Source organism: Schistocerca gregaria, chromosome 2 (genome assembly GCF_023897955.1).
Source record: "Schistocerca gregaria isolate iqSchGreg1 chromosome 2, iqSchGreg1.2, whole genome shotgun sequence".
In the NCBI taxonomy this organism is placed as follows: Eukaryota; Metazoa; Arthropoda; class Insecta; order Orthoptera; family Acrididae; genus Schistocerca; species Schistocerca gregaria.
In genome coordinates this window covers 531,594,849-531,620,681 of record NC_064921.1, presented here as the reverse complement: position 1 = coordinate 531,620,681, position 25,833 = coordinate 531,594,849, and the positions used below count along the sequence as shown (strand labels likewise).

The 25,833-nt window shown below is 36.2% G+C and overlaps 1 protein-coding gene across 1 annotated transcript in view; it reads right to left on the bottom strand.

Annotated features, from left to right (window-relative positions):
* LOC126330497 (G-protein coupled receptor GRL101-like) overlaps window positions 1-25,833 on the bottom strand; it is a 643,973-nt gene that overhangs the window by 160,546 nt on the left and 457,594 nt on the right. The window contains exons 12-16 of the mRNA XM_049996361.1: window positions 23,457-23,576; window positions 18,724-18,858; window positions 8,737-8,856; window positions 5,677-5,788; window positions 378-452 (exon numbers count right to left, since the gene is read on the bottom strand). Coding sequence (XP_049852318.1) covers window positions 378-452; window positions 5,677-5,788; window positions 8,737-8,856; window positions 18,724-18,858; window positions 23,457-23,576 — 562 coding nt within the window. The remainder of the gene's footprint in view (window positions 1-377; window positions 453-5,676; window positions 5,789-8,736; window positions 8,857-18,723; window positions 18,859-23,456; window positions 23,577-25,833) is intronic.

Below are 25,833 nucleotides of genomic sequence, written 5' to 3'. Positions count from 1 at the left end.
ACAAAAGGCTATAAAAAGGCTCTTTCTGTGAGGTATTAGAGTAATTAGTGAGTATTTTTAGCAGCATTAATATTCTTGTTCATGAGAAACTTCAATAAGATGCATTGAGTAACACCAGAATGTGCTCTCTCTCATTCATTGCAGCAGCTACTGAACACAGAGAAAATAAGGGATTCAGAAGTCAGTGTTCCTATCCAGATATACATTCTCTTATGATTGTAAAAGTGCAAATACGTCACAACTCCAGTAGACTTTCAAATTAAAAAGGGCTTGTTTTATTTGATTCATCCTTGTATATGACTTATTATATCACAAGAAATGACCATCTGGTGGATAATATAATATTTTTAAGGTGTGTACAGATGAATACTACTTACAAGTATAACAGCCGGTCTAGTTTTGAGAAGGTATCAACATTGAGTGAGTAGTTCAGCAAGTTATTGGCCATGTAGCTGAAAGAAAAGACACCTATATTGTGTGAAGAGGAACACAGCATGTCATGCAGCTAAAGTAAAGTTATATGTAATAATAATGGGATGGGCGTGTTGATTAAAAGGTCTCTTCAAATGGCAAAAGAGGGAAAAGAATTGAAGGAAATCAGAGTAGTAGGGATTAATTGCAAAAGTGTAACAGAGTCACCTTGGAATTAGTGAATCTCCTTCTTTTCCTTTACGTTGTGCCTTTGTCCTGCATTGGTATAGTGTCAGCATGTTTGATAATGGATCAGACATGGTTAATTTAAGGGGTTGATTGATTACTTTCCTGTCACCCAATTATAGAGTCTCCTAAAGAACACAAGAGTGTAACTTATTTCCTATTACATAATTTGCTCTTGTCCTGGATCTCATAAGCCAAATTTTCTGCCAGTGTTGCAATTTTCTTAAAGTCATACATTAAAATGAGGTTTGCTATATTCACTACTGTTCCTGTATGACCTAGAGCACCTTTTAGTTTATTCCTCATTACCCCTAACATCTTGGTGAGACTCTTCTTCAACACAAATGTATTTTCTTACGATACTGTTTCTTATGACACCTACCCCACTCCCATCTCTAATGGCAAAATTGCAGTGTACATACTCTATTACAACCTACTCCAAACCTATTGCTCAGCTCTTCCATCTCTGCTCTGAGAGAACTGCATCATATAGCACATGACTTGGACTTGGAGCCACTGTTCAGAATTATCTAAACCTGATTTAACATAAATCCATTACATCATCTTCAGTATACTCATAATATTTTTTTCTAATAGGATGTCCAAAATAAAACTACAATCAATATTTTGATGAGGTCCATGAAAGTTTGATCACTGCTTATAATGGAACAGAGCTCTTCATAAAAATAAAATGAGGAAAAAATCCTATGTTAACCTTATCAGTTGAAAAAAGAAAATGCTGAGACAGGATTCCAATATTTACCACATGTGAAAATTAATAATGCAGCTATCTTTAAGAAAACAATCTATTCACAAAAGTGTCCTATCACTATGCTTTTCTGGAAGTGTAACTGGTTTGATTATTTATTCTAAATTCAAACTTTGTAGAAACAGATACTGTGATTGTAGGTAAACAATTCATCTGATTTAACAAAAATCCATTCAATAATTGAATATGACCCATTCGAAAGGGAAGGAAAACATATCCCACTTTTATTTATTATTTGTTACATTTTAGCTGATTTATTTATTTTATTCATAGCACTAATACATGGTCAGTTTGTCTCCAAAGATAATAAACAGTGGAAAATCTAGGCTGACAATATTATGGAAAGGATAAATGCTGAGCCACAGATAGGCACAACAAAAAGACTGCTAAACAAGTAAGCTTACTTGTTTAGCAGTCTATTTGTTGTGCCTGCCTGTGACTCAGTATCTCCACTATATGATGAGTTACAATCTATCCTATTCATAATATTCTCAAGATAATATATCACTTATTTATGCCTCTTCATACAAATGAAAATATTCAAGTATCTCATTTGTAAGGTTTTATCTAATTACACAACTGCCCCTCCCCCTGAACTCAACCCCCATTTACATAACAGTACTGCCCCCTCCCCCAAAAAAAGTAATAAAAAATAATAAAATATTAATCACCATAGCCTTTCTTCAAACATCCTTTCAAACAGTTTGATTTCACTGTCTCTAAGAATAATGATGTTCTTGGTTGTGACTGACACGTTTTTTATAACTTCTACTAGGGCGTCCGTTTTGCCACTACTTCTAGTCCTGCTAACATACAAAAAAATCTTAACAGCTTTTCTGTGTTCTCATATTAAAATAAAATTAAAAAAAACCTTTCTGTAGTTTTATGTAAAAACTATAGTAAGATTTATTCATCTGAAATATAAAAAACTGTAGCAAATTAGAACCAGATCCAAGATCTGTGCAGTTTGTGGACAGTTTTTTACAGTGCTATTCGAGAATGACTCATAGTGCACCTTTTAGTTTCAATCTGCTATTAATTTGTTCTTTGCATTTAGCTTCAGTTCTGTGTACTGCATAACTAGCAATTATGAAAGAAAGAATAGGCTTGAGAATAGCTATGTCAGTGCTTGACATAAGTTTTTTTGGAGAGAAACTTTAACTCCCTGCTGATAAGTTCACATCCAATGAAGTGAATCTGTGTGCCAGATCAAGTCTGGAACTTGATTCCCCATTTCACTAATTTAAGCTATCACTTTTTTGGAATCTATTACTATTTTGTGTGTGTGTGTGTGTGTGTGTGTGTGTGTGTGTGTGTGTGTGTGTGTGTGTGTGTATTTATATTCCATCATGGATTTCAGCACTAGTTTTCAAAGAAATATAGAAGTCCAGAGGCAGCACATTTTTGATTCATCACTAGCATGACACTGTATGATGCATGCCAACTTTGATTTGAATCATAAGGATTCACATTTCACAACCCACACTGTCACTTCCCAAAAAGTCCTTCTTCCTTCAGTAACCTCTTTTTCTCATCTCTTTACAAACACATCTGTCAAATTATTTCATTTATTGCTGGCAAGTTGCACTAGACACATATGCAGAAGCTGTAGTTAGCAGATTGTTCTGAGGTATGCAAATCAACAAATGTTAAATCAAAGTTTAATGTGTTTATTAATCAAATAAGAAGTCCTTTTGAGGAAGTGTTTCCAAAGAAAAGAGTCATAGAAAACCAGTTTAATGCTACATTTAAGGCATGCATTACCCAGTGCAATAAAGTTTCATGTAAAAGAAAAAGAGAATTGTATGTGTCAGCTAGATTGTCTAACAATACTGAAAGAATGAGGCAATATAAAGTGTACTCTAAGTTACTAAGGACAGTGATACAGAAATCAAAAAAACATGTACATCAAAGAGAAAACTAGTAAATGTGGTAACAAAATAAAAACCGTATGGAAATATGTGAAAAGTGAGACTGGAAAAAGATCAGCTGCCAAAGAAATAACTAGTTTAAGAAAAGGGGGCAATACAGTGGGTGGTCCTGAAATACTGGCTAATATTTTCAACAATCATTTCTTAAAAGTCTCAAATCAAATAGGATGCCTGCGTTCCGTAAAGAAAGATACTGAATTTGTGCGTAACACCTTAACTAGATAACTAGATGAGATGCGTGTCCTGAAAAAGGCAATGGAAGATATAGAAAAAGTAATTCTGTCTTTAAAAAGTAAAAACTCTGCTGGAGTTGATCACATTTCCAGCAAATTATTAAAATATTGTTGTAGAGAAATAAGTACAGTCCTTAGCCATATTTGTGATATGTCAATGGAGAAAGGTGTACTCCCTGACAGGCTAAAATATGGACTTATATGACCAATTTATAGAAAGTGAGAAAAGACTGATGGTACAAATTCATTTCAGTTCATTACTATCAATTTTTCTAAGGTACTAGAAAAATTGATGCACAGGTGAATGGTTGGGCATCTTAGTAAATACAGCACCCTCAGCAGTAGCCAGTCTGGCTTTCAAAAAGGGGTATCAACTGAGGATGCAATACATGCTTTTATTAACAATGTTTTAAAATCCATAAATAATAATATTCTGACAGCTTGAATATTTTGTGATCTGTCAAAAGCTTTTGACAGTGTAAGTTACCATATTCTCTTGAATATGGCCAACACCCTAGGAAAGAGTGGAACAGTAGGCAAATGGGTTGAATCCTATCTCTGTGACAGAAAGCAGAAAGTAATCATGGAAAGACTGCATGGTGGCCAGGTGTCTTCAGACTGGGAGCTCCATTGCCACTGGAGTACCTCAAGGTTCAGTACTGGACCCACTTCTTTTTCTAATATTTATAAATGATCTGCCACTATGCACAGAAAATGGGAAAATCACCATGTTTGCTTATGACACTACCATAGCAGTTAATAACACATTGTGGAATGTGTCAAATGAGATAGTAAATAAGGCTTTTGCAGATATGACAAAATGGTTTGAAACTAATGGTCTTTCCGTCAATCTAAAAAAGACAAATTATGTTCATTTTCCCTCTAATACAAATGTTACCAATGAAATGAATCCAAAAATGGGTGCATCAGATTCTAACAGTTGAGTCCTCCAAATTCTTGAGTCTGCATATAGATAGCAAACTTAAGTGGCACTACCATATTCAAGATCTGTGCTAAACGTTAATCTCAGCAACATTTGCCTTGAGAATCATATCAGACAGTAGGGAGACGACCACAATAAAAACAGCATACTTTGGCTATTTCTATCAACTTATGGCCTACAGAGTAATATTCTGGGAAAATCAACTGATAGCAAGAAAAATGTTCCATGCTCAGAAGCAAGCCATGAGAATTATGTGTGGAGTACATTCTAGGCACTCATGCAGAAATCTATTTAGAGAGCTTCAAATCTTTACAACAACTGCTCAATATATTTTCCCCTGATGTGCTTTGTTTAAAAAAAATAGCAATTTATTTAAAACCAATAGTCTGTACCATCATTATAACACCAGAAGAAAACGTGATATTCATTATGATCTAAAAACAAGGAAGAATAGGGTTTTACACAGTGGCATCTAGATTTTTAATGCCGTTCCAGCAATAATTAAAGAAGTGGCTGGAAACATACCCAAGTCTAAAGAAAAGCTGAGGCAGTTCCTTCTAGATGGATCTTATTATAGTACAGACAAAATTCTAAGCCAAAATGCATAATACCTCTTGAGTATCCTTAAATCTATTTTTGTGGCCTTTATGGCCCAACCATCATTCTCTGTCTATCCACACAGTAATTTAAAACTGAAATGTATGTATATCTGTATGTATAACTGCATGTTCATTCAGAAGTCAAGTATGATAACTCATATGTAAAATTATATGATGACAAGTATGTGTTAAGAACAATGTACTTGTGCACTAATAATTTGTAAAAATTTGACTCACTCCATATCCAGAGAAATATTCGCATATGGATCTGCAGAACTCAAAACAAATAAATAAAGTTATTTCTTTTCTGGAGGTGTACTTCTTTCAAAGTAATAAAGAGCAGTGTGTGTGTTTACAATTCTTAAAAGTACAGGTGAAAAAGTTTCATTTTTTCTGATGTCACATAAACATCTCCAGGATCTATAAATGTGGACATTATTGATATCAACAAGTAGAATGTTTTTTCAGTTTACAATCCTTTCACTTAATCCAGTCAACATACTCTAGACTAAATAAAATTGTAAATGACATACAACATACTCACAAGCGATTTATTTGAATTTCAATTCCATCTGGGAGAGTCTTCAGGCCAAGAGTACTGCAGTTAATTTTTGTGTCCAGACAGAAACAGCGACTGTCACTACAGCATTCAAATGCTAAATGAAGAAAATAGTAAGTCTCAGTGAACAGTCTCAATTATTTATTATTGGTAATAGTATCTGTGTTTAGGTATTTGTTCATCCTTCTACATTGCAAATTACTGTTTACAAGATTAGTGTTCACATGCAGTGACAACTTGTAATTAAAATACTTTTCACCAACTACCCTGAATGCCACACAAAAGTAATGCAAACATTACAATGAGTCAAATTATGGCTTTTATTCATTCTATGTATAAAATATGCTGAGAAATGAAATGTAATTTCATCAAGAATTACCATCTTATGTGAAGCACATTTAGGCTGAAGGCTTGAGGAGAACAATGACAGAGTATGTGATACTTGTCATTAACCTTCTATTATCAACAAAACCATGTTTTACAACATAAGACAACCCACGGCAGTAAAATATGTGCTACAATTATGCATCAAACAGTTCAGACATACAAGAGACAAAAATGGTCACCTGTCAGACTGGCTAATCTAGCATATGAGCATGGTAGCATGAGCATTGGTAAGTGTTATTGAAATTAAATTTGAACCATTCCAGTCTACAAAATTTAGAAAATGGTCTGTTAATCATCAATTTAAGTGACAAAGAATGTTAAATGACAGACATTATGACAGACAGTTTTTAAAACTTAACTCTTCAATAATGTTTGAAAAGAAGGTGTAAATAAAACTAAGATAATGGCATTTCATGAAGGAGGGAAAAAAGTACCCGGTTTGAAACAAAATTGTAATTGAAGATCATACCTAGGGAGCTACATTACTTTTAACAAAGATAAGGATGTAGATATTAAAATACAGAGGTGTTATGATTAGGTGTAAGTACAACACGATTAGTAGACGGAACACAGCATTATTCTTTGGATGCACTAACAACTTGAACACAATATTTAATTAACATTCAGCAGGAACAAATTATGTACCCAAATAACTGTAGTAACACACATAAAGAAGTGAAGCCAAGTTTAGCCCAGATAGCATTAAACAGAATTGGGCCTGTGGTGGGCTCAGTGCTGTGGCACACACTCGGCCTTTCGGAAGTAAGTGCACACGTCCCTGCATTCCTCCTCTTTCAGGGAGACCACGGATTCTTGAGACATCCATGCTGTCACCCTTGTTCGCTGGGCTTTGGCTAACATGGCATCCTACAAAGGGAGCATACGGTCTGAAGTGCTTTGGGTGCAGACACATTCTGCACCCACATTCCTGTGTCAAACCATATGGCAACACCAACGACATCAGGGCTGTTTCAATGTCAACCTCGGGCATAGGCTCTGGTGATAGTGTTCATGGTGCTGATGACACTGGTATCAGTGATTGCTCATGAATGGGAGACAGAATCCCTGATTATGACACTGAAAGGAACAGAGGAACTGTTGGTTCAGCCACCAAGGAAGGATGCCCTGATACAGCAGCAGGTGATGTGACACCCAATCTGGATGGGCTTGGAGGTAACGGTGTGACATTGAGGGCTGTACAACCATCCATTCAAAAGCAAAGCTGATCGCAGTGCCTTGAACTGAGGCCATCCTCTGTGCAGATGTCACAGAGAGGCCGCAGCTAGCATCTGGCAATGATAGCTGGAATCCATTTGGGGCAACAACCAAAACTGTGCTGCACAGGTTGATGTCTGGGTGAAGGACACAGGGATTGTAACAGTGTCCTTGGCTGTTGCTCATGGTGTAGCTCCGCCTCACTCTTCTCACCAAACGGCGTGGAATTGTATGATGAGAGAAACCAATCCAAGGCAGTGTCAGACAAAGAGTTGGTAACGTACCTTTTCATATGAGTTATGAACATTTGCACATGGTGTTCACAGTGCCATTACAGCAAGGCCATGTTGGCTGACAATACAAAGCCAAATCAGTCACCCATTCTGTTGCCCCTGCAACTGCTAAAAAAGCTGCTCTGCCTCTTCTGGAAACATGTCTGTCTGACATTTCCACAGATATCCTTCTGTAATAGTTGCAGCTATTATACAGCTATAAGTATCAATGAGGCATGTAAGTCACCCCACCGCAGCAAGGTCTCTGGTTCATGAAGGGGATTATTATTATTATCACTACATCAGATAACTTAACAAGTGACTCTGAACTTGGCAAAGGAAAGATGACAGAGAGCTACAAGGATATGAAAAACCTTTCAATTAGGTGGCTGAACTTTCTCCTCAATGACTCCTAGCTAACCAGGCTATATGACTTCATTATTATAATCATCCACTTATCATTTACATCCATGGACAGCCATAAATAAGGGCTTATCACTGAGATTTTTTTTCATACTGACTGATAACATCAACACAAACAAAAGTAAAACAAGGATAATGGAATGTAGCCAAATTAAATCTGGCAATACTGAGGAAAGCTGAGTAGCAAATGAGACACTAAACTCAGTGGACATGTTTTGCTATTTGGGCAGCAAAATACCTGATGATGGATGAAATAGAGAGGATATAAACTGACATCTGGCAAATGCAAGAAAAGAATTTGTGGAAAGGATATATTTGCTAAAAATGAATATAGGTTTAAGTGTAAAGAAAGATTTGTCTAGTGTGTAGTTTTGTATGAAAGTGATACATATGAGAGATGAACTGTTCACACAAGAAGAAAAGTTTTCAAAATGTAGTGTTACATAAGAATGCTGAAGATTAGATGGACAGATCAAACTAATGAAGAGGTACTAAAATGAACCAATCAGAAAAGCAATTTGTGGCACAGTTTCACTAAAAGATTAATAGGACACATCTTGAAGCACAAAGAAATGATCAGTTTCAAACAGTCTTAAGACTGAATGCTGTAACAACACCACCTCATTTCATTTATAATAATCCACAATGTTTATTTAGTTTCATTCATTTTGCAATTACAAAAAAATAATAGATGGCAAACTTTATAAAAGCATAGAAGCTATACTTTTTGTCATAAATGGCTACTCACGGCAGTGATCTTCATCCACCCAAGTATCTTTGCAATCAATGTTCCTATTGCACACTAAAGAATTGTTCAGGCAAGGACCATTTCTACATTTGAAAGTCCCATCAGGGCACGTCCAGTTATCTGTGAACAGATAATGTCATACAAAATCACTATCTACCACCATCTACAAGGCAAAGTCAGCAAATGACTCTTCCTAGTGTAAGAACATTAGCAAAAGAATACTTTGGTAACACAGATTTATTTCCATATACTGTGGCTATTAATTTCACAATTGATTGAAACATTGTGTATTTTGCAATTTTAAGTTAATAAAAAAATTAGCTACTGGTGCTAAATTGCTTCTGTCATCCAGGAGTTGATGTCATTTGCCTTACTGACTTCATTCATTTCATGCCTAATAATTCAGATTTCATTTTTCTTGAAATTTTGAATTTTGTGTGCGTAGTATGAGGTTTTTTGCCTTGTTTATGGCCCATGGAAGTATTTGGTAATAACACTTGATTAGAACTAGTTCTCTGTATTAAATACAGCTCCCTCTTTCTGGCATGAAATACTTTGATCCCTGGTATTAACTATTCTTTTTCTCGGTTTACTCTGTAATTGGCCCTGACTTGTTGGAAAGGAAAACTAGATTCATAATGCTGTACAAGAATTTTTGGGAAATAATTAATCTCTCATCTATTGTGTGTACTTAGTAAAACACCTATTTTTATTATGTAAATTCTTTCTGAATACTGTAACAATCAGCATTTACAATTCTATGACCATCTGATTGATGGAGATGCTTTTTTTTGTAAACATCTGAGGAATTAGGTTTCAAATAGGCTGAAAAAAATCACTTCATTCACAGCAGTTAACATGATGGCATTCATATGATTTAACTGACTTTAATTTTAACTCCCTAATTGCAAACTTTTTTTTTTGTTTTTAAATATATGGTTTTACATTTAATTAAGTTCTATGCATAACTCAACTTCCTTAGTTTTCAGTTCATCTGTGACGTAATCTTATCAGTACTGTAAGAATGTTATTTGCAAATGCCTTGAGACATTACTCCACCACACGCAATAATCTACACTGAGGTGACAGAGGTCATGGGATACTATCTAACATGACAGACCTCCTTTTCTCTTGCATAGAGCAGCAACTCAATGTGACATGGCCTCACCGAATCTTTCAAAGTCCCCTGCAGACATACTGAGGCTTGCTACCTCTATAGCTGTCCATAACTGCGTTAAGTGTTGCCAGTGCAGGATTTTGTGCTTGAACTGGCCTCTTGATTATGGTTCATAAATGTTCGATGTGATTCATGTCAGGCAATCTCGGTGGCCAAATCATTCACTCAAACTGTCTAGAACGTTCTTCAAACCAGTTGTGAACAATTGTGGCTTTGTGACATGGCACATCGTCATCCATAAAAATGACAAACTGTTTGGGAACATGAAGTCCATGAATGGCTGAAAATGGTCTCCAAGTAGCTGAAAATAACCATTTCTAGTAAATTATTGGTTTGTTTGGACCAGAGGACCCAGTCCATTCCACATAAACACAGCCCACTCCATTATGAAGCCACCATCAATTTGCACAGGGCCGTGTTGATATCATAGAGTCTGCATCACACTCGAACCCTACCATCAACTCTTACCAACTGAAATCATGACTCATCTGATGAGACCATAGTTTTCCAGTTACCTAGGGTCCAATTGATATGGTCACAAGGCCAAAATATATGCTGCAGGCAATGTTGTACCGTTAGCAAAGGCACTCACATCGGTCGTCATTTGCCATTGCCTGTTAATGGCAAATTTCACTGCACTGTCCTAACAGATACGGTTATCATACACCTCACATCAATTTCTGTGGTTATTTTCATTCAGTGTTGCTTGTCTGTTAGCAATGACAACTTCACACAAATGCTGTTGCACTCGGTCATAAAGTGAAGGCCACTGGTGGTTGTCTTGTCTGTGGTGAGAGGTAATGCCTGAAATTTGGTATTTTTGGTACACTCATCACACTGTGGAACTCATGAAATGTAACAGTCCAATTAAAATTAATTAAAACATGTAAATTTTAGCCATGAACAGTAATTTATAACATAGAGGTGTATGAAAAATATGCACTTGTGAAAAAGTTACAAAGGAAATGATTATGGAATCTTAATTACACAAATGTGTAGAAGTCTGTTAATTGGTAGGAACATTTTATATGATATGAATCTCCTGTAATTAGAAAATATAACTAGTGTATTGTTAGCATTGAACACCCAAGTGTTTATACACTCTACAATTAGTTTATAAACTAGAATTCACTCGTGTTTAATATATAAAAAATTTAGATAATCTTTAAAATGTGACATTTGTTTTAGGAGGAGAGTTTTAATTATTAATTAATCGAAAAATGATTCTGAACAGTGCCGAGGATTGTTTGGGATTGTTTAGAATATATATAGAGGGGTAGCCGTATTGTCATAGGGGAGTCAGTACTTTGTGTGATTTTGGACAGAAAGCATGTAGCTTTTTGTGATAATTTATTCTAAGTATGTTACAACTTATTTCAGATTTGTCAAGATGCCTTTATTTTGAAACTGTAATAAATATCAACTGAAACATTATACTTGATAAAATTCTATTTTTACTTTATTGTAAAAACCTACAGTGACTGTTCCAGGATTTTTGCTGTGACAGATTGCCAGATACAAAGAGTAAAAGTAACCCCTAAGAGTGTTATACTCAGAATAATGAATCTCCTAATGATTTCTGAAATGGATTGTCCTATGTGTCGAGCTGTAACTACCATTCTGTATTGAAAGTCTGTTAGTTCCCATTGTGCGGCCATAATTACATCAGGAACCTTTTCACATGAATCATCTGAGTACAAATGAAGCTCGGTCAATGCACTGCCATTTTATACCTTGTGTACATGATACTACTGCCATCTGCATATGTATGTACTGCTATCCCATGACTTTTGTCATCTCAGTGTATACAAAGTGAGGTTTCAGTGTTCGTGTTTTTAATAGAGGCACCAAGGGAAGTAGTTGTTTCACAAAGTAAAGTGACAAATTTTCATAGTGCCAAGCAAGATATTTGTTCTATTTTATGACAGGATGTTAACAGATCAAATACTTTTTGGAAGTTGAGGTACACAATTTCTCAATACTTTACTTTTAAAATTTTCATGTAATAACACTGCTGAATCTTTCATAATGGAGATTAACACAATTGACTCACAATATCTTCAACATTTTTGTAAAGTGTGACTTACATACTTGGAAAATTTCCATACAGAGGTTCAGCAGTAATTGAATTTGGCACAAACTACACTTCATGGACTTAGGAGTTTGCAGCAGTGTGGACTATTGTATATAGATTGAATTATTGTCTGGCCAGGTGAAGCTACTTCAGATGTACAGATATTTCGTTGCCACATTTGTGGCATTAGTAATGCTGAACTTAGTTGAAATTTTGATCAAGTCAAACATTAACTTGTAAACTAACCATTAAATTGTGACCTATCAAGTTGAGTTTGGGTACAATGCTGATGTGCTTCCACACTATTAAACTTGCAAGTATTACTTCCTGTGCCCACAATTAAGCACTAACTAGTTGTATTTAGTGTATTGTTTTGTGTTGACCGAATGAACAGTGAAATCAAACATTAATTTGCAATGTGTCACGTAAAATTTATTCAGTCATGATCCACATTTCTTTAATTTTAAACCTAAGGAGTCACAGATAATTAATTTGATGAACACACTGTGGTGGTATGTGATCAGACACTGACAGAAAGCACACTTAACCACAGTGGCCATAATTTGTTCCAGGGATCTCTCAGTAAGTTCCAAAAAAAGTTCATTCTGCTACAGGGTGTAATATCAACATGACACATATTCCTAAACATCCTTGTAAAATAAAATATGCCAGTTAGAAGAAATTTATGGTGGATGAATGGACAATGCACCAGCTTACGGAATCCTGATGATGTTGATTTGTATGTTACCAATGAGTATGAATTAAATTTATCGCAGATGAAACTTACTGGCACAATTTCCATTTAATTCCTCATTTTATTTTTCTCTTTGTAACTACTATCTGCATAATTAGAAATAATTTTTTTTCAGTTAGCAGAAGCCAAATTGTTTCTGCAATTTCACATAAAGATAACAACATGAAGATTGGTTTGAATATCATAGTGCTCTGCTAGAAAAGGTCCTATTGGCTGTCTTCCAACAATAGAAATGACTCACAAATGAAACACAGGAAACCTACAGTTTAACAAAGACTTTGAACAATGGCGTGCTTTGGCATTTTTAACAAAAAAAATTATTGCCTAAAGTTAAAGAGGTGATAAGTAATACAAATAATTGAAGGACTGACTGGGGATAGAACATGTTTTTGGATTTGTAGTTTTTCACTTACCCTCATGTTTTCTTATTTTCTTCTTCTGAAAATAAACGTTATTACCAAAAACCTATGACATTTCAATCCATGAAGGTCTACAGTTCTTGTTTCACATATATATGTAATACATAGCACACCAATAAATATTACAAAATCCGTATATTACATGATAGTTTCCAAGTATGCACATCACAGTATTGGTTTGAATGCTAACTAAATGACCAGGGTCTTGTTCCATCTCTATTTGAGTTTAAGACTGGGATTACTTTTAGTCAACAGCAATACTGATGCCATTATTTTTGTTTTTATTCCATACTGCATTGTCATTTGGCTGGTCGAGATGTTGAATGGACTTGACTGATATCAGAATCCTGCTTCCTGTGTCTGTATTGCAGATGTATTTTCCTCTAGAAGTAATCTGCATCTGTTTTCCTTTTGTTTCCAGCTTTTTTGATGTCACTCAGTCTTTTGCGGTGCTTATTTTGGGTTTGACACAAATACTCTTCCATTTTTGCAGAAGTGCTGTTTTCCTAGTCTTCCCCTTCAGTTCTGCTTGTTTTGTTTTGGCAACTTGCTGTGGCATGTGCAGTGACAAATTGGCCTCTGACTGTTGTGGCTAGCTGCCTGCACATTGATCTATGTGATGTCCTGAATTGCTGCCTCAACTGCTTCTACTGTAGCTTTTGAAGCATTCATTTCAGGCAGCATTTTAGGGTTCTCTTTTTGCATGATCTGATCTGAATCAGGCACATGTGTATACGAATTAGCTTATTGTAAATTGATCTAAGCTTGTAAATACTTTGACATGTCCTATATCCTTGTAAAAAGAGACCTACGGATGAATAAAACTACTACTACTACTACTACTACATCTTTGCACCTTTTGCTTTTTAGCAGTCGCACATTAGGTATTGGGTGTGGCTTTTCTGCTTCCAGTTTCGAGGGTAATGGAAGAAAACATGCAGCTTGTAGTTTTGGCTCATGTTGTAATAACACACTAAAGCTTGATCCTTCCTTATTTATCACTTGGTTCTCCATCAGGAGTTCAGTTAATGTCAATTAGCTCTAATAAATTATTTAATCATGGGTGGAAGTAATGATGTATACAGAAATGAGAGTAAACATGTGACCCAGTGTTTAAAAACTACATTACTTGATCTGAAAGTTCCAAACATAATAGTTACTAGTTTGCCTCACAGATAAGACCTGCAAGACAATTCCATCGTAAATCTGGAGCTCGCAAAGGTAAACAGACAGTTCTGCACAATATGCAAGTCCCAACAAAATGTAACATTTTTTGATCTTCCAGATGCTAGAGATTTGTTTATGAAAAATGGACTACATTATAATAACCCTGGCAAGTCATACGTTGGCAAAATGCTAGTGAAATAAATACAAAAGGACGATGACGTTGCAAGAAAACCAACTGCTGTGCAACCAGTTTCGACCAAGGAAATGTATAAACGGGAAAACAATTTCAAAATCGCAGCCACAGCGCCAGCTCAAACAGGAACATCACGTCCAGAAGATGGGACAGTGCCAGGTCCAGCCTCAGAACATACAGCAAATACTGAAATTATCGTCAAGAAAACTGTACCTACTCATCATCCAGATGCTCACACACAGGGAAACTGATGAAGGAGGCCAGTTCTTTCCGAATTTAGCCCAATACAACAAATCCAGAACAAGCAGTCAACACTCAGGTGGATGTTCCGTTACTTTATAGTCAAATTAGTTTTAAAGACCCTCTACCTAATAATATATGCAGTAGTAATTTCGTTATGCACTTGAACATCAGAGGTCTGTCTGAAGGAATAATCAGGAAGTTACGATATAGAAATTTTGCTAGAAAGTGTGAAACAGTCTGTGAAAGTAATATGCCTTACTGAACATTGGCTAAAATCTGAAAATATCAGTCTCCTATATAAACTTACAGGTTATAAACTGGCTTACAGCTTTTGTAGGACCAATGGGTATGGAGGCTCTTGCATACTAGTTCATTCCACGGTAGACTATGATATCAGACAGAATTTTAGCAACCTGAATGAAGAAGGTACATTTGAAAGTTGCTGTATAGAACTTAAAGATTATAACACACTAATTGTCAGCATATGTCACACCCCTGGCTACCATATAAGCTCTGTATTTTTAGACAAGTTTGATACATTGTTACATGAATTAAAATGTGAGAAACTGTACAAGAAAGTGGTTATATGTGCCGACTTCAACATAGATGTAAGGACTGATGACAAATTTTCTTCACACTTAAAAAACCTGGTAGCCACAAATGGGCTAAATCTCAATTTTGATCAGTATACAAGAATCACAGCAAGCTCTACAACATGTATTGACAATATTGTAAGTAGTTATAATTATCATGTAAAAGAAAAGTTTCTTCTAGATTTAGGAGTATCAGACCATAAAGCACTATTTGTGTCACTACCGAAGCAAAATTCAGTATGCACAACAAAAATATGTAGGAATTTTAGTCAAGAAAATGTGGAAGTATTTTGCAAAAAACTAAGCCAAACCAAGTCGACAGTCAGCAAACACACTTCCACAAGTGACAATTACAATAACTTTTTTAACTGAATTCTTGGGTATATTCAATGAATGCTTCCCTTTTGTAACACTGAGGACCTGGTCCCAAACAGTAGATCCCTGGTAACAAAAGGAATTAGAGTGTCTAGTGCTACTAGGAGGAAACTGCATATGGAGGCAAAAGTAAATCAAAGCCCTCAATTTCGTAAGTATGTAAGAGCATACAAAAACCATTTGACAAAATAGTTAAAGTAGCAAAACTTACTGCAAATAACAACTTCATTTCAAATGCAAAACACAAATCAAAAGCTGTTTGGTCTGTTATAAGAAGCGAAGTTGGCAGTGAAGCACAGAGAAAATGCCCTTCTAAAATAGTGATAAATGGTAGAGCTGTTACAGAACCCAGTGCCATTTGTGAATCATTCAATGACTTTTTCATAAACTGTACAAATTTGGTAAATGTTCACCACCAAATACAAAGCCCAATATGACAGATAGCAATTGCACATGTTTTCATGTTTTAAGTTTTCTCATGTTTCCATCTCAGATGTCATCAAAATCATAATGTCCCTAAAAAATTCAAAATCTGCGGGGTGGGATGAGGTCCCCACTGAAATAATAAAAGTAGTCCATCACTGTATTGCATATCCACTCTCTTTCATAATCAACCAATCATTTGATGAGGGATGTTTCCCAAATCGATTAAAATATGCAGAAGTTCGGCCCATACATAAAAAAGGCAAACAAGATGAATTGGGCAACTATAGGCCAGTCTCACTGTTACCAATTTTCTCAAAAATATTTGAAAGAGCTGCATGTGATCAGACTGAAAATCACAATTCATCTAACAGCATTATCTTAGGCAATCAAAATGTTTTCAGAAAAGGCCGCAGCACAATCCATGCAATAAATGAATTAGTCACAAAAGTCAGCAGATGTCTTGATGATAGAATGTGTGTGTCAGGCATCTTTTGTGACCTGTCCAAAGCCTTCGACACAGTAAATCATGACCTGCTTCTCCAAAAATTGGCACACTATGGTTTTCAAGGCAAATCTCTTAGCTAGATGTCATCATACTTGGCAAACAGAAAACAAAGAGTACTTATTAACATCAATGGCAAGAAATTTCTCTCTGGCTGGAAAAACATTCAATTAGGTGTTCCACAAGGTTCAATATTAGGGCCACTGCTTTTTCTATATTATATTAATGATATGCCATGTCAGGTCCAGTCTGATACTATCCTCTATGCAGATGACTTAACTACTGTAGTCTGTTGTAAAAATGAGGTAGACCTAATTCGTCATATTGAACAAACACTTGGGGAAGTGGAGGCATGGGTCAAAAACAATAACTTGACATTAAATTTTACAAAAACATAAATTGTTCATTTTACCACAAAACAATCGGCACATTCTATAAGTGAAATAAGGTATATGGACAAAAAATTAGAGACTGCAGACTGTGTCAAATTCTTTGGTGTGTTAGTCAATAAAAACCTGTTATGGAGTCACCATGTGGACAACATACTGGGTCAACTGAACAGCCTTGTCTATATTATGAATATCTTGTATAGTATTACTGATTTAGCTGTAAGAAAAACTGTATATAATGTATATTTTGTTTCAGTCATTAGGTACAGTATAATTTTCTGGGAGTCTGAAAAAACAAATTTACTTAGAGCTTTTAGACTACAAAAAAGAATCATCCGAGCAATGGTGGGAGCAAAACCAAAGCAACACTGCAAACCTTTATTTGTAAAACTGGATCTAATGAGCATTCCTAGCATATACATCTATGAAACTCTCACTTTCACAAAAAGAAACCCACAACTTTTTGAGGGCAACCTCTTCTTGCATCAATATGATACTAGACATAGAACGAGCTACATGTTACCTTCCCACTGTTTAAAATTATATGAAAACACGCTATACTGTACGGGCATGAAATTTCTAAATAAAATATGGAAAGATATGGATGACCCAAATGTAAAAGGTACCAAAAGAGACCTGGAAAAATATCTGAAAGATAAATGTTACTATAGTGTAGAAGATTTCATGAATGGTAACAATGCATTATAATTGTAATTAAAATACCTCTTTGAAGATGTTACACCATATATATTATTAGTTTATTGTCTATTTTTAGTATTGTTATATATAGTGTAAAACTATGCCACAACCTTTGATTGTTAAAGGCATGTTATGTGATAATAAAAACTGAATTGAATTGAATTGAATTAAAACAATAGGCAGTTCTTTTTCTGATGGCCACTCTCATTACAGATAAAACTTGATCCTGTCAGTCCACTGTAAGTAATATGCACCTTGTATCCACAGATGATTATATGAGAGAGAATATTCTGCATGATGTGCATTTTAACCAAACTGATATCACTAAAACACTGCAATTTATGTTGGCTAGGCCAAATGTTTGTCATGGATTACTTTCACTTCTCCAAAACTTGGTTAAAACTTCTTTGAAATAACAGTTCTCAACCTCTGGATGGATGTTAAGCATTGTACATTTTTGTACTCTATGCAGGGTTTGAAATTATGAAAGCACTCAATGACATGATGAGAGAGCCACCAAATATTATCAAAAAACAATTTCTCCTGTTGATCATTTAAGACACTGCCATTGCTCATCAGCTACACATCTGTAAGTGCATTTCCCTCTGGAAATAACTGCTGATTCATGATGTGGGCCCAGTTTCATACTGGGTGACTAGCACTGGCTTTGAAAGCACTTGTCAGAAATGTGCAGTTTCTGAGTGCTGAAGCAAAATCAGAACAATAGGCACTATAAACATTGCAAAGTCTTATATTATCCAAGGTCTGGATGTGAATGGGTATGTAAACTCTCATTGTAATGGAGCAATATCTAGCTTTTATGACAGAAAATTGATTGTTCTAGACAACACTAAAGTTAACATTTCAGTTTCTCACAAAAGCTGAGAACAATATTTGTATAGCCTGGACCAGATATAGGAGTATTTATCACTTCTAGAAATGCAGAAATTTAGATGATATTTAGGTCATTAATTACCACAGTTAAACAGATGAGATCCATCAGCACATGCAGCATGATCAATACCGGATTTGAAACACCGTAGGTCAGCAGGTACACATTGACCATTGTTGCAGCGAAATTCATTGGATTTGCAAGCATGCTGTCCAGATTCTGTGAACAGAGTGACATGTTTATACTGTTATTTTTCGATCCACCATAAACATTTCAACAATGTGCAGCAGTGTTGCACCATCACATCACGCAACTGGTAATGTAGCACCATTCTAATCTGAAGAAATGGAAGTCTTTGTAATTTACATGGTCTATTCAGAAAGTAAATTCCGATTGGTCACAAAATGGAAACCACTGCAAAAACTTGATGAAGCTTTGCACATATGTGTTGGACAGGTCTCTAGTATGCCCGTTGATTGTGTCACATTGCTCTTTTCAGTTCTGAGCACATAAAGAAGCCTAGAAAATAGTGTCTCCTGTAAAGTATGAGTCACTGGTGAGAGATTTCGCATGATGTCATGCAGCCCATATAACATAACTGTCATACAGTTCCTTCTTTGAGATACTTCTTGGATGCACTCTGCAGGGGCAATGAAGGTGCTCCTGCAGTGTTTTCGATTACAGCCCATAATTGGCTCCCACTGAGTTTCATCTGAACTGTGGGCTACGAAAACAAAGGTTTGGCACAGACAACAAGATGTAGATCAGTGTAGAAAATTAGCAAAAAGCACAGGCGGCTGCCTACTATGACAGTGTATTGGAAAGTTGGTATAACGCTACAACACATGTCTAAGTCGGAGTGACGACTATGTAGAGAAGTGGCTGGAAAATGTAGCTAATTGTTCTGGATAAAACATTTTTGATTTTAATAGTGGTCTCCATTTTGCAACTGATTAGAACTTACTTTCCAAATAGCCTTGTAATAGTATACTTATTATTTAAACTATTGATTTTAACTTGCTTTTCGAGAATTGCTTTAAGGAGTAATTTGGCTGCAACTGAACATACAGATATTTATAAAGTTCTTTGCATAATGCCTGATAGTCAATAGAGAGTGTACAGTTTTTTGATAAGAAAGCACATTGTTAAAGAATATTATCCCATCAGAAAAATTTTGAAACTACATCACTACTTCTACAAAATATGAATCCTGTGGACTTCATTTTCAGGTGATCTGCTCGCTAATTATATCTTAATTTCCATTACATCAACATACTTTGATATGATATCACTATGTTTCCTTAATATCCTTTATCGAAATTACAGCCAAGGGATCTTGAAAACAACCAACATCTAACAGAAATTGTGTGAATTAATTTTTGGTGATCACAATCAGTATTATGTTTACTGGATTATTTAATTGTGATCCAATACAGCTACTTTTTGACTTTTAATAAGGGTACTCTTCTGAAATAATTATTATAGGGAGGCAGTAGATACAAGGAAGCAGGTACCAAACACAAGAACAGAATATGCTATGTAATTTATACACAGGTGATACGGTTTCAGTGAAATGTAGTGAGTATTAGCAGCAAGTAAAGATTAAACAGAGAGCAAGGGAAGGCCTGCTATCTCTAATATTTACGTACAGGAAACACTGGATGAAGCATGAGAACTGAAGAATTGTCAGAGCTGTTGGAGACAATTATGAAGAGAAGAGATATCTGGATGGAGTATATTCTGAGACATGAAGGCTTCAATCTTCATCACACTGTAAAGTTTGATAGAGGGTACAAATACAGGAAGCAGATCTGGAAGAATTTACTTCACACAGGTAATTCACGAATTCATCTTTGCAACATGCATGGATGGACAACAATGGCCAACAATCATATCACTTGGAAAGTTGCTGTAAATGAATCCTAGGATTGTGAATTTAAAGATAACCTACTATGGATTCAGTGTCTTTGGTAGATTACTTGTTCAAGGACCAAGGAGTAGTCACATAGTTTTAATTATCCTCTACGAAAAATAAACATTTGCCACCTGTTATATGTCTGCAGTCTTGAAGCACATTGACATGTTCATACCATAGGACCATAGCACACCACTAAAGGAGCCAAAACAAAATGATGCAGCCCATTGATAAAGTTGAACATGATGCGGTAATTAGTTTCTGTTTTTGAAGAGGAGCAAAAGTGCAAATATCAATGCTAAGTTGGTGAAAGTGTACAGCAACAATAAACTATCATATGATGCAGTGGTTAATTAGGTGGTGCAGATGTTTGCAGCATGGTCAGACAAGTCTGACTGCTGTAGAATGAAGTGGAAGCCCATATCAAAATGAAGAACTGGAAACTGCAAGAGAAATGGAGGCCATGGTGCTCAAAGACTAGCTTACAACAACTGATGCAACAGAGAAAATAGTGAAAATCAGTCATGAATCAGTTTTCTACACCTTACATGACAAAAGCTTCTCGCACACCTTCTAAAAGCTCTCACAAACAAGGCAGCAAACAGAAAAGTTGCAGTTGTGTCAGGACAATCCAGATGACGTCTTTAGCCACTTGATCATCATGGACAAATGCTATATGTACCACTACAACTATGAGAAAAGAGGAACAAATCAACCAGTGGAAACACCTGGATTCTCATTGCCAAAAAGTGAAAAGACCCTAATATCACTGGGAAAGGTTCAATGATAGTTAGCCTCCTACCTTGCACTACACATTTACTTAGATTATTGGTACAGATATTACTGAAATGAAACTGGTTATCAATTTAGTATGAAGACTTAAATAACAAATAGCATTATACTATGTAGCTCTATCAATATTCACTCCAACATCACAGCAAAGTAAGAGAAAGACTAAATAATGAAGTACCAGGGGGTTATAATTAAACTTGGTAGCATAATTGTCCTGAATATTTGGTGCATGATTTCCATGCATCACAGCGCCACTGTCCAGTTCCAACTATGGTTACCAGGTGCCTTGATCTGTCATCATGACTCATAAACTCACACATCTGACCAGTCGCAGTGCACTCGATGTATCAACACGAGCTTGGACGAAAGAAACAGGGCAGTATTGGTGAAGGTCTATTATCTAAACAACAGTGAGGCTACAGCAGTGCTTTGAGAATATCGCCAGCTGAAAGGATTACAGAGAAAAGTCTTCTTTCGCCACCTGCTGTGCACAGCATGATGAAGAAGTATCAATCAACTGGAGAACTGAGTGTCCCTCCGGGAAGAGGCTGATGACCAGTTCCCCCACAGGTAGTTGATGAAATCGTTGTTCCTATGGCATACAATGCTGCACGTAATTCCTGATCATCAGGCAGTATAACTAAATATGAAAAGGTCACACCATCAAACAGATACAACCAATACTTTTCTATTTAATTCATTAATATGAGTCTGTAGCCATAAACATGACTGCTCCTAACTTTTGTTTAAAACTTATATTCAATGTACTCTTCCAGATCACACTTACATATTTAGATTGTGCTTCATAAATTTAACATGAAAATAATATATGAGGGCTATTCAGAAAGTAGGGAATGTTCTGGCATTTTAAAAAAACAAAAAAAAACCAAAGTATAAGAAATATATTTTATTATATACATCTGAAAGAGCAACTGACATACTGCTTTTTCACATAGTCACCAAACACATTGAAGCAGTTATCATAGCAGTGGACAAGCTTTGAAAGACTTTCATCATAAAATTCTGCCACCTGAGTCTTCAGCCAATGAGTCACGCCTGCCTAGAGTTTCACGTCGTCATCAAAGCGCTGTGTTGCGAGACAGTTCTTCATCTTGGGAAACAAATGGAAGTCACTTGGTGCAAGATCGAGGCTGTAGGACAGATGAGGGAAAATTTCCCATTTGAATGAATTAAGAAGTTCTTTAGTGTGGTTTGCCATGTGAGATCGGGCATTGAGGTGCAAAAACAAAATTTTGGATGTCAGCTTTCCTCAGCATTTGTTTTGAACTGGTCTTCTAAGGCTGTGCAAAGTTTGACAGTACTGGGCAAAATTTATAGTTGCTCCACTTTCGAGAAAATCAATAAGAAGCATACCTTGCCTTATCCCAAAACACTGTCACCATCAACTTCTTTGCTGACGAGGTTTGCAAACATTTCCTTGGTTTTTGGGGGGACCTTTTGTGCCCCCACTTGATCGACTGTAATTCTGACTCGCAATTGACGTGTTTCACCCAAGTCTCATCACCGGTTACGATTCTGTCCAGTAATGAATCACCATGTTTGTGGTAGGCCTCCAGAAATGTCAACGTGGCCTGCATTCGCTGTTCTTTATGGTGCTCTGTAAGCATTTCTATAGGTTTTAGGTTTTTTGCCAACAAAAACCATGTCAGAAACTGCACCTCATAACTGGTGGAATTTTCGTTTACAGCACATATTTCAAATTTGAATATCAAAAAACTAAGACACATAGAGATGTTCCCACTGTCACAGATGAATGCCGACTGAGCTGCCGAGCTCGCACATACCAAAATATATGCGATCGGAGTGCACCTAGAGGTGTCAGACAGAAACGTTCCCTACTTTCTGAATAGCCCTCGTATTTGCAAACCAAACTTGTTTCTTGCCCCTTCACACAGACTGACATATCAATTCAGTATCAGAAGGCCACAGTATCAAACAGCTATGACAAACAATTTTGTATTTGATTCATTAATATGAGTCTGATGCCCTAAAACATGACTGCTCCTAACTTTCATTTAAAACTTATACTTAATGTACTATTTCAGCTTACACTTACATATTTACATTGTGTTTCATAAATTTAACCTACCACATTCCTCTTCGTCACTGCCATCAAAGCAGTCTATACTGTAATCACACCACCAAGTTGCAGGGATGCACTGACCATTGTATCTACATTTCCGATATCCTTGAGAACACTTCTGATTTGCTGTAAACAAAGTTATTACAGACTGACTGAAAGGCAATTACAAGAACTGTTTAATATATAAACATTCCTATATAGTAATATTTTTATTTGCTAATGCACATCAGTAAACTCTACATTCAGGGCCATAGACAGTGTGAGACAAGTAAGGGTACAACAACACACCATCCTCCTCCACCTGAAAATAATATATTTGCAAACCAGACTCGTATCTTGCCCCATCACACAGACTGACATTTCAATTCAGGATCAGTTTGAAGAATGCCAGAACTGTAAAAGATATTGACCAGAATGATTTGTTATGATATTTCCAAACTATTCCCTGTTAGGCACTATTGTCCTTACAACTGACAACTGGTGATAGATCTAGATGCTAAAAGCTCCCAGTAGCTTTGCACCATCAATTCATAATGTTTTTTCTTGTGTTACCAACAAATGTGAAGAACTTCTAATATCTCCAACTACACCTACATCCACACTCTTCAAAACATTATGAAGTGCTTGGTAGATGGTATCTCTCATTACACAGTTTATCAGGATTTTTTCTTATTGAGTTCATGCACTGACAGTAAGAAGAATGATTGCTTAAGATGCCTCTATGTGCAGTGTAATTAATCTAACCTTGTCTTCGCAATCTCTATGGGAGTGGCCTGTGGTGGGTTGTAATGTATTCCTACATTAATCACTTAAAGTTAGTTCTTGAATCTTTGTAAGTACACTTTCGTGGAATAGCTTTCAGCAGTTAGCTTTTTCCAACAACTCAGTGGGTCAAACAAACCTGTGATCATTTGCACTGTCCATCATTGTACATGTTCAGTATCATCTGTTACTGCTATTTGGTTTGAGTTGCACACATTTGAGCACTTTTCTAGGATGAGTTGCATGAATTTTTGTAAACAGTATCCTTTGTACGTTACAGTCTAGATATTAATATAGAAAGGATTCCCACATGACTGAACATTATCATGATTGCCTGGCAGCAAAAAATAGATACAAACATCATACAAAGTATATTTTCTCAGCTAAGAACATTGTAGGTAGATAGTATCTGTTATAATGTGGTACCGTTAGTATGCTAGGTGATTAATAACAAGTTTTTTAACTTTTTGTGTCAAATTGTTCTTTGCTCCCACCACCATGTCCCCTCCCACAAAATAAATACAAGTTCCAACCTTCCCCATTTCCAGTTCAGATTCTGGGTAAAGTCTTGTCTACTTATTACATATGAGTATAGCTAGAACTACTCATCATGAACAATGGGGCCCTACATGAAAGCTGCACAGACTGCTCTGAGACAATATTAAGGGTTCAACCCATACTCTTTTCTTGGAATGCAGAATCACTTTGAAAACACTATCCTTTAAGTCAATATTATATCATGTCATGATTAAATAATGGTCTGCCTAATCAAATCTGTAAGGTGAATGAAGCAACTATTTCCACCCCAGTTCCATAACCTTGGCCTTATTTTATGGCTGATTGGCATGAGTATTGTTTCTGGTAGAAAACCTGTTGAGAATGTAGCAGGATGCAGGTTTCAGATGGCTGACTTTCGCTGTTACCAGGCCTTAAAATACAATTAGACCTTATTTTTCTGGCATTTGTCAAACAAGTTCAGTGAGTACTGCTTAGTATTTCAGAGTACAGCTTAATTTCCTGTTGTTGATGTTCTTGTTGTTATTGTTGTTGTTGTTGTTGTGGTCTTCAGTCCAGAGACTGATTTGATGCAGCTCTCCATGCTACCCTATCCTGTGCAAGCTTCATCATCTCGAAGTGTGGTTGGTTGGTTTGTGGGGGTGAAGGGACCAGACTACAAAGGTCATCAGTCCCTTTTTCCATGACCATGAAACACCTACAAGGAAGAAAAACAAGCAATGGAAATGACAAGGAACAACACAGAACAAGAAAGACATAGACGAAGACCAAAAAAGAGGAACTAAAAACAGACGGAGCATTACAGTGGTTTTCCAACCATGGAAACAAAAAAAGGAAAGCCAACCATGAAGAGACACAAAAAAACCCAAATCTAAAACAGTAGGCCAAAGGCTAGACTCAACACAAAAAGGAGACAAAACCTCAGATCGAGCAATAAAAGCCCCCTGCGTGAATAAAACTCAAAACTAAGCCTGCCATTGAAGCAGCATCCGTTAAAAGTGCAGGGAGCATATCAGGCAGCACAAATGTCTGCCTGAGCGCAGTTAAAAGTGGACAGGCCAACAAGATGTGGACCACTGTCAAAGCTGATCCATAGCGACGTAGA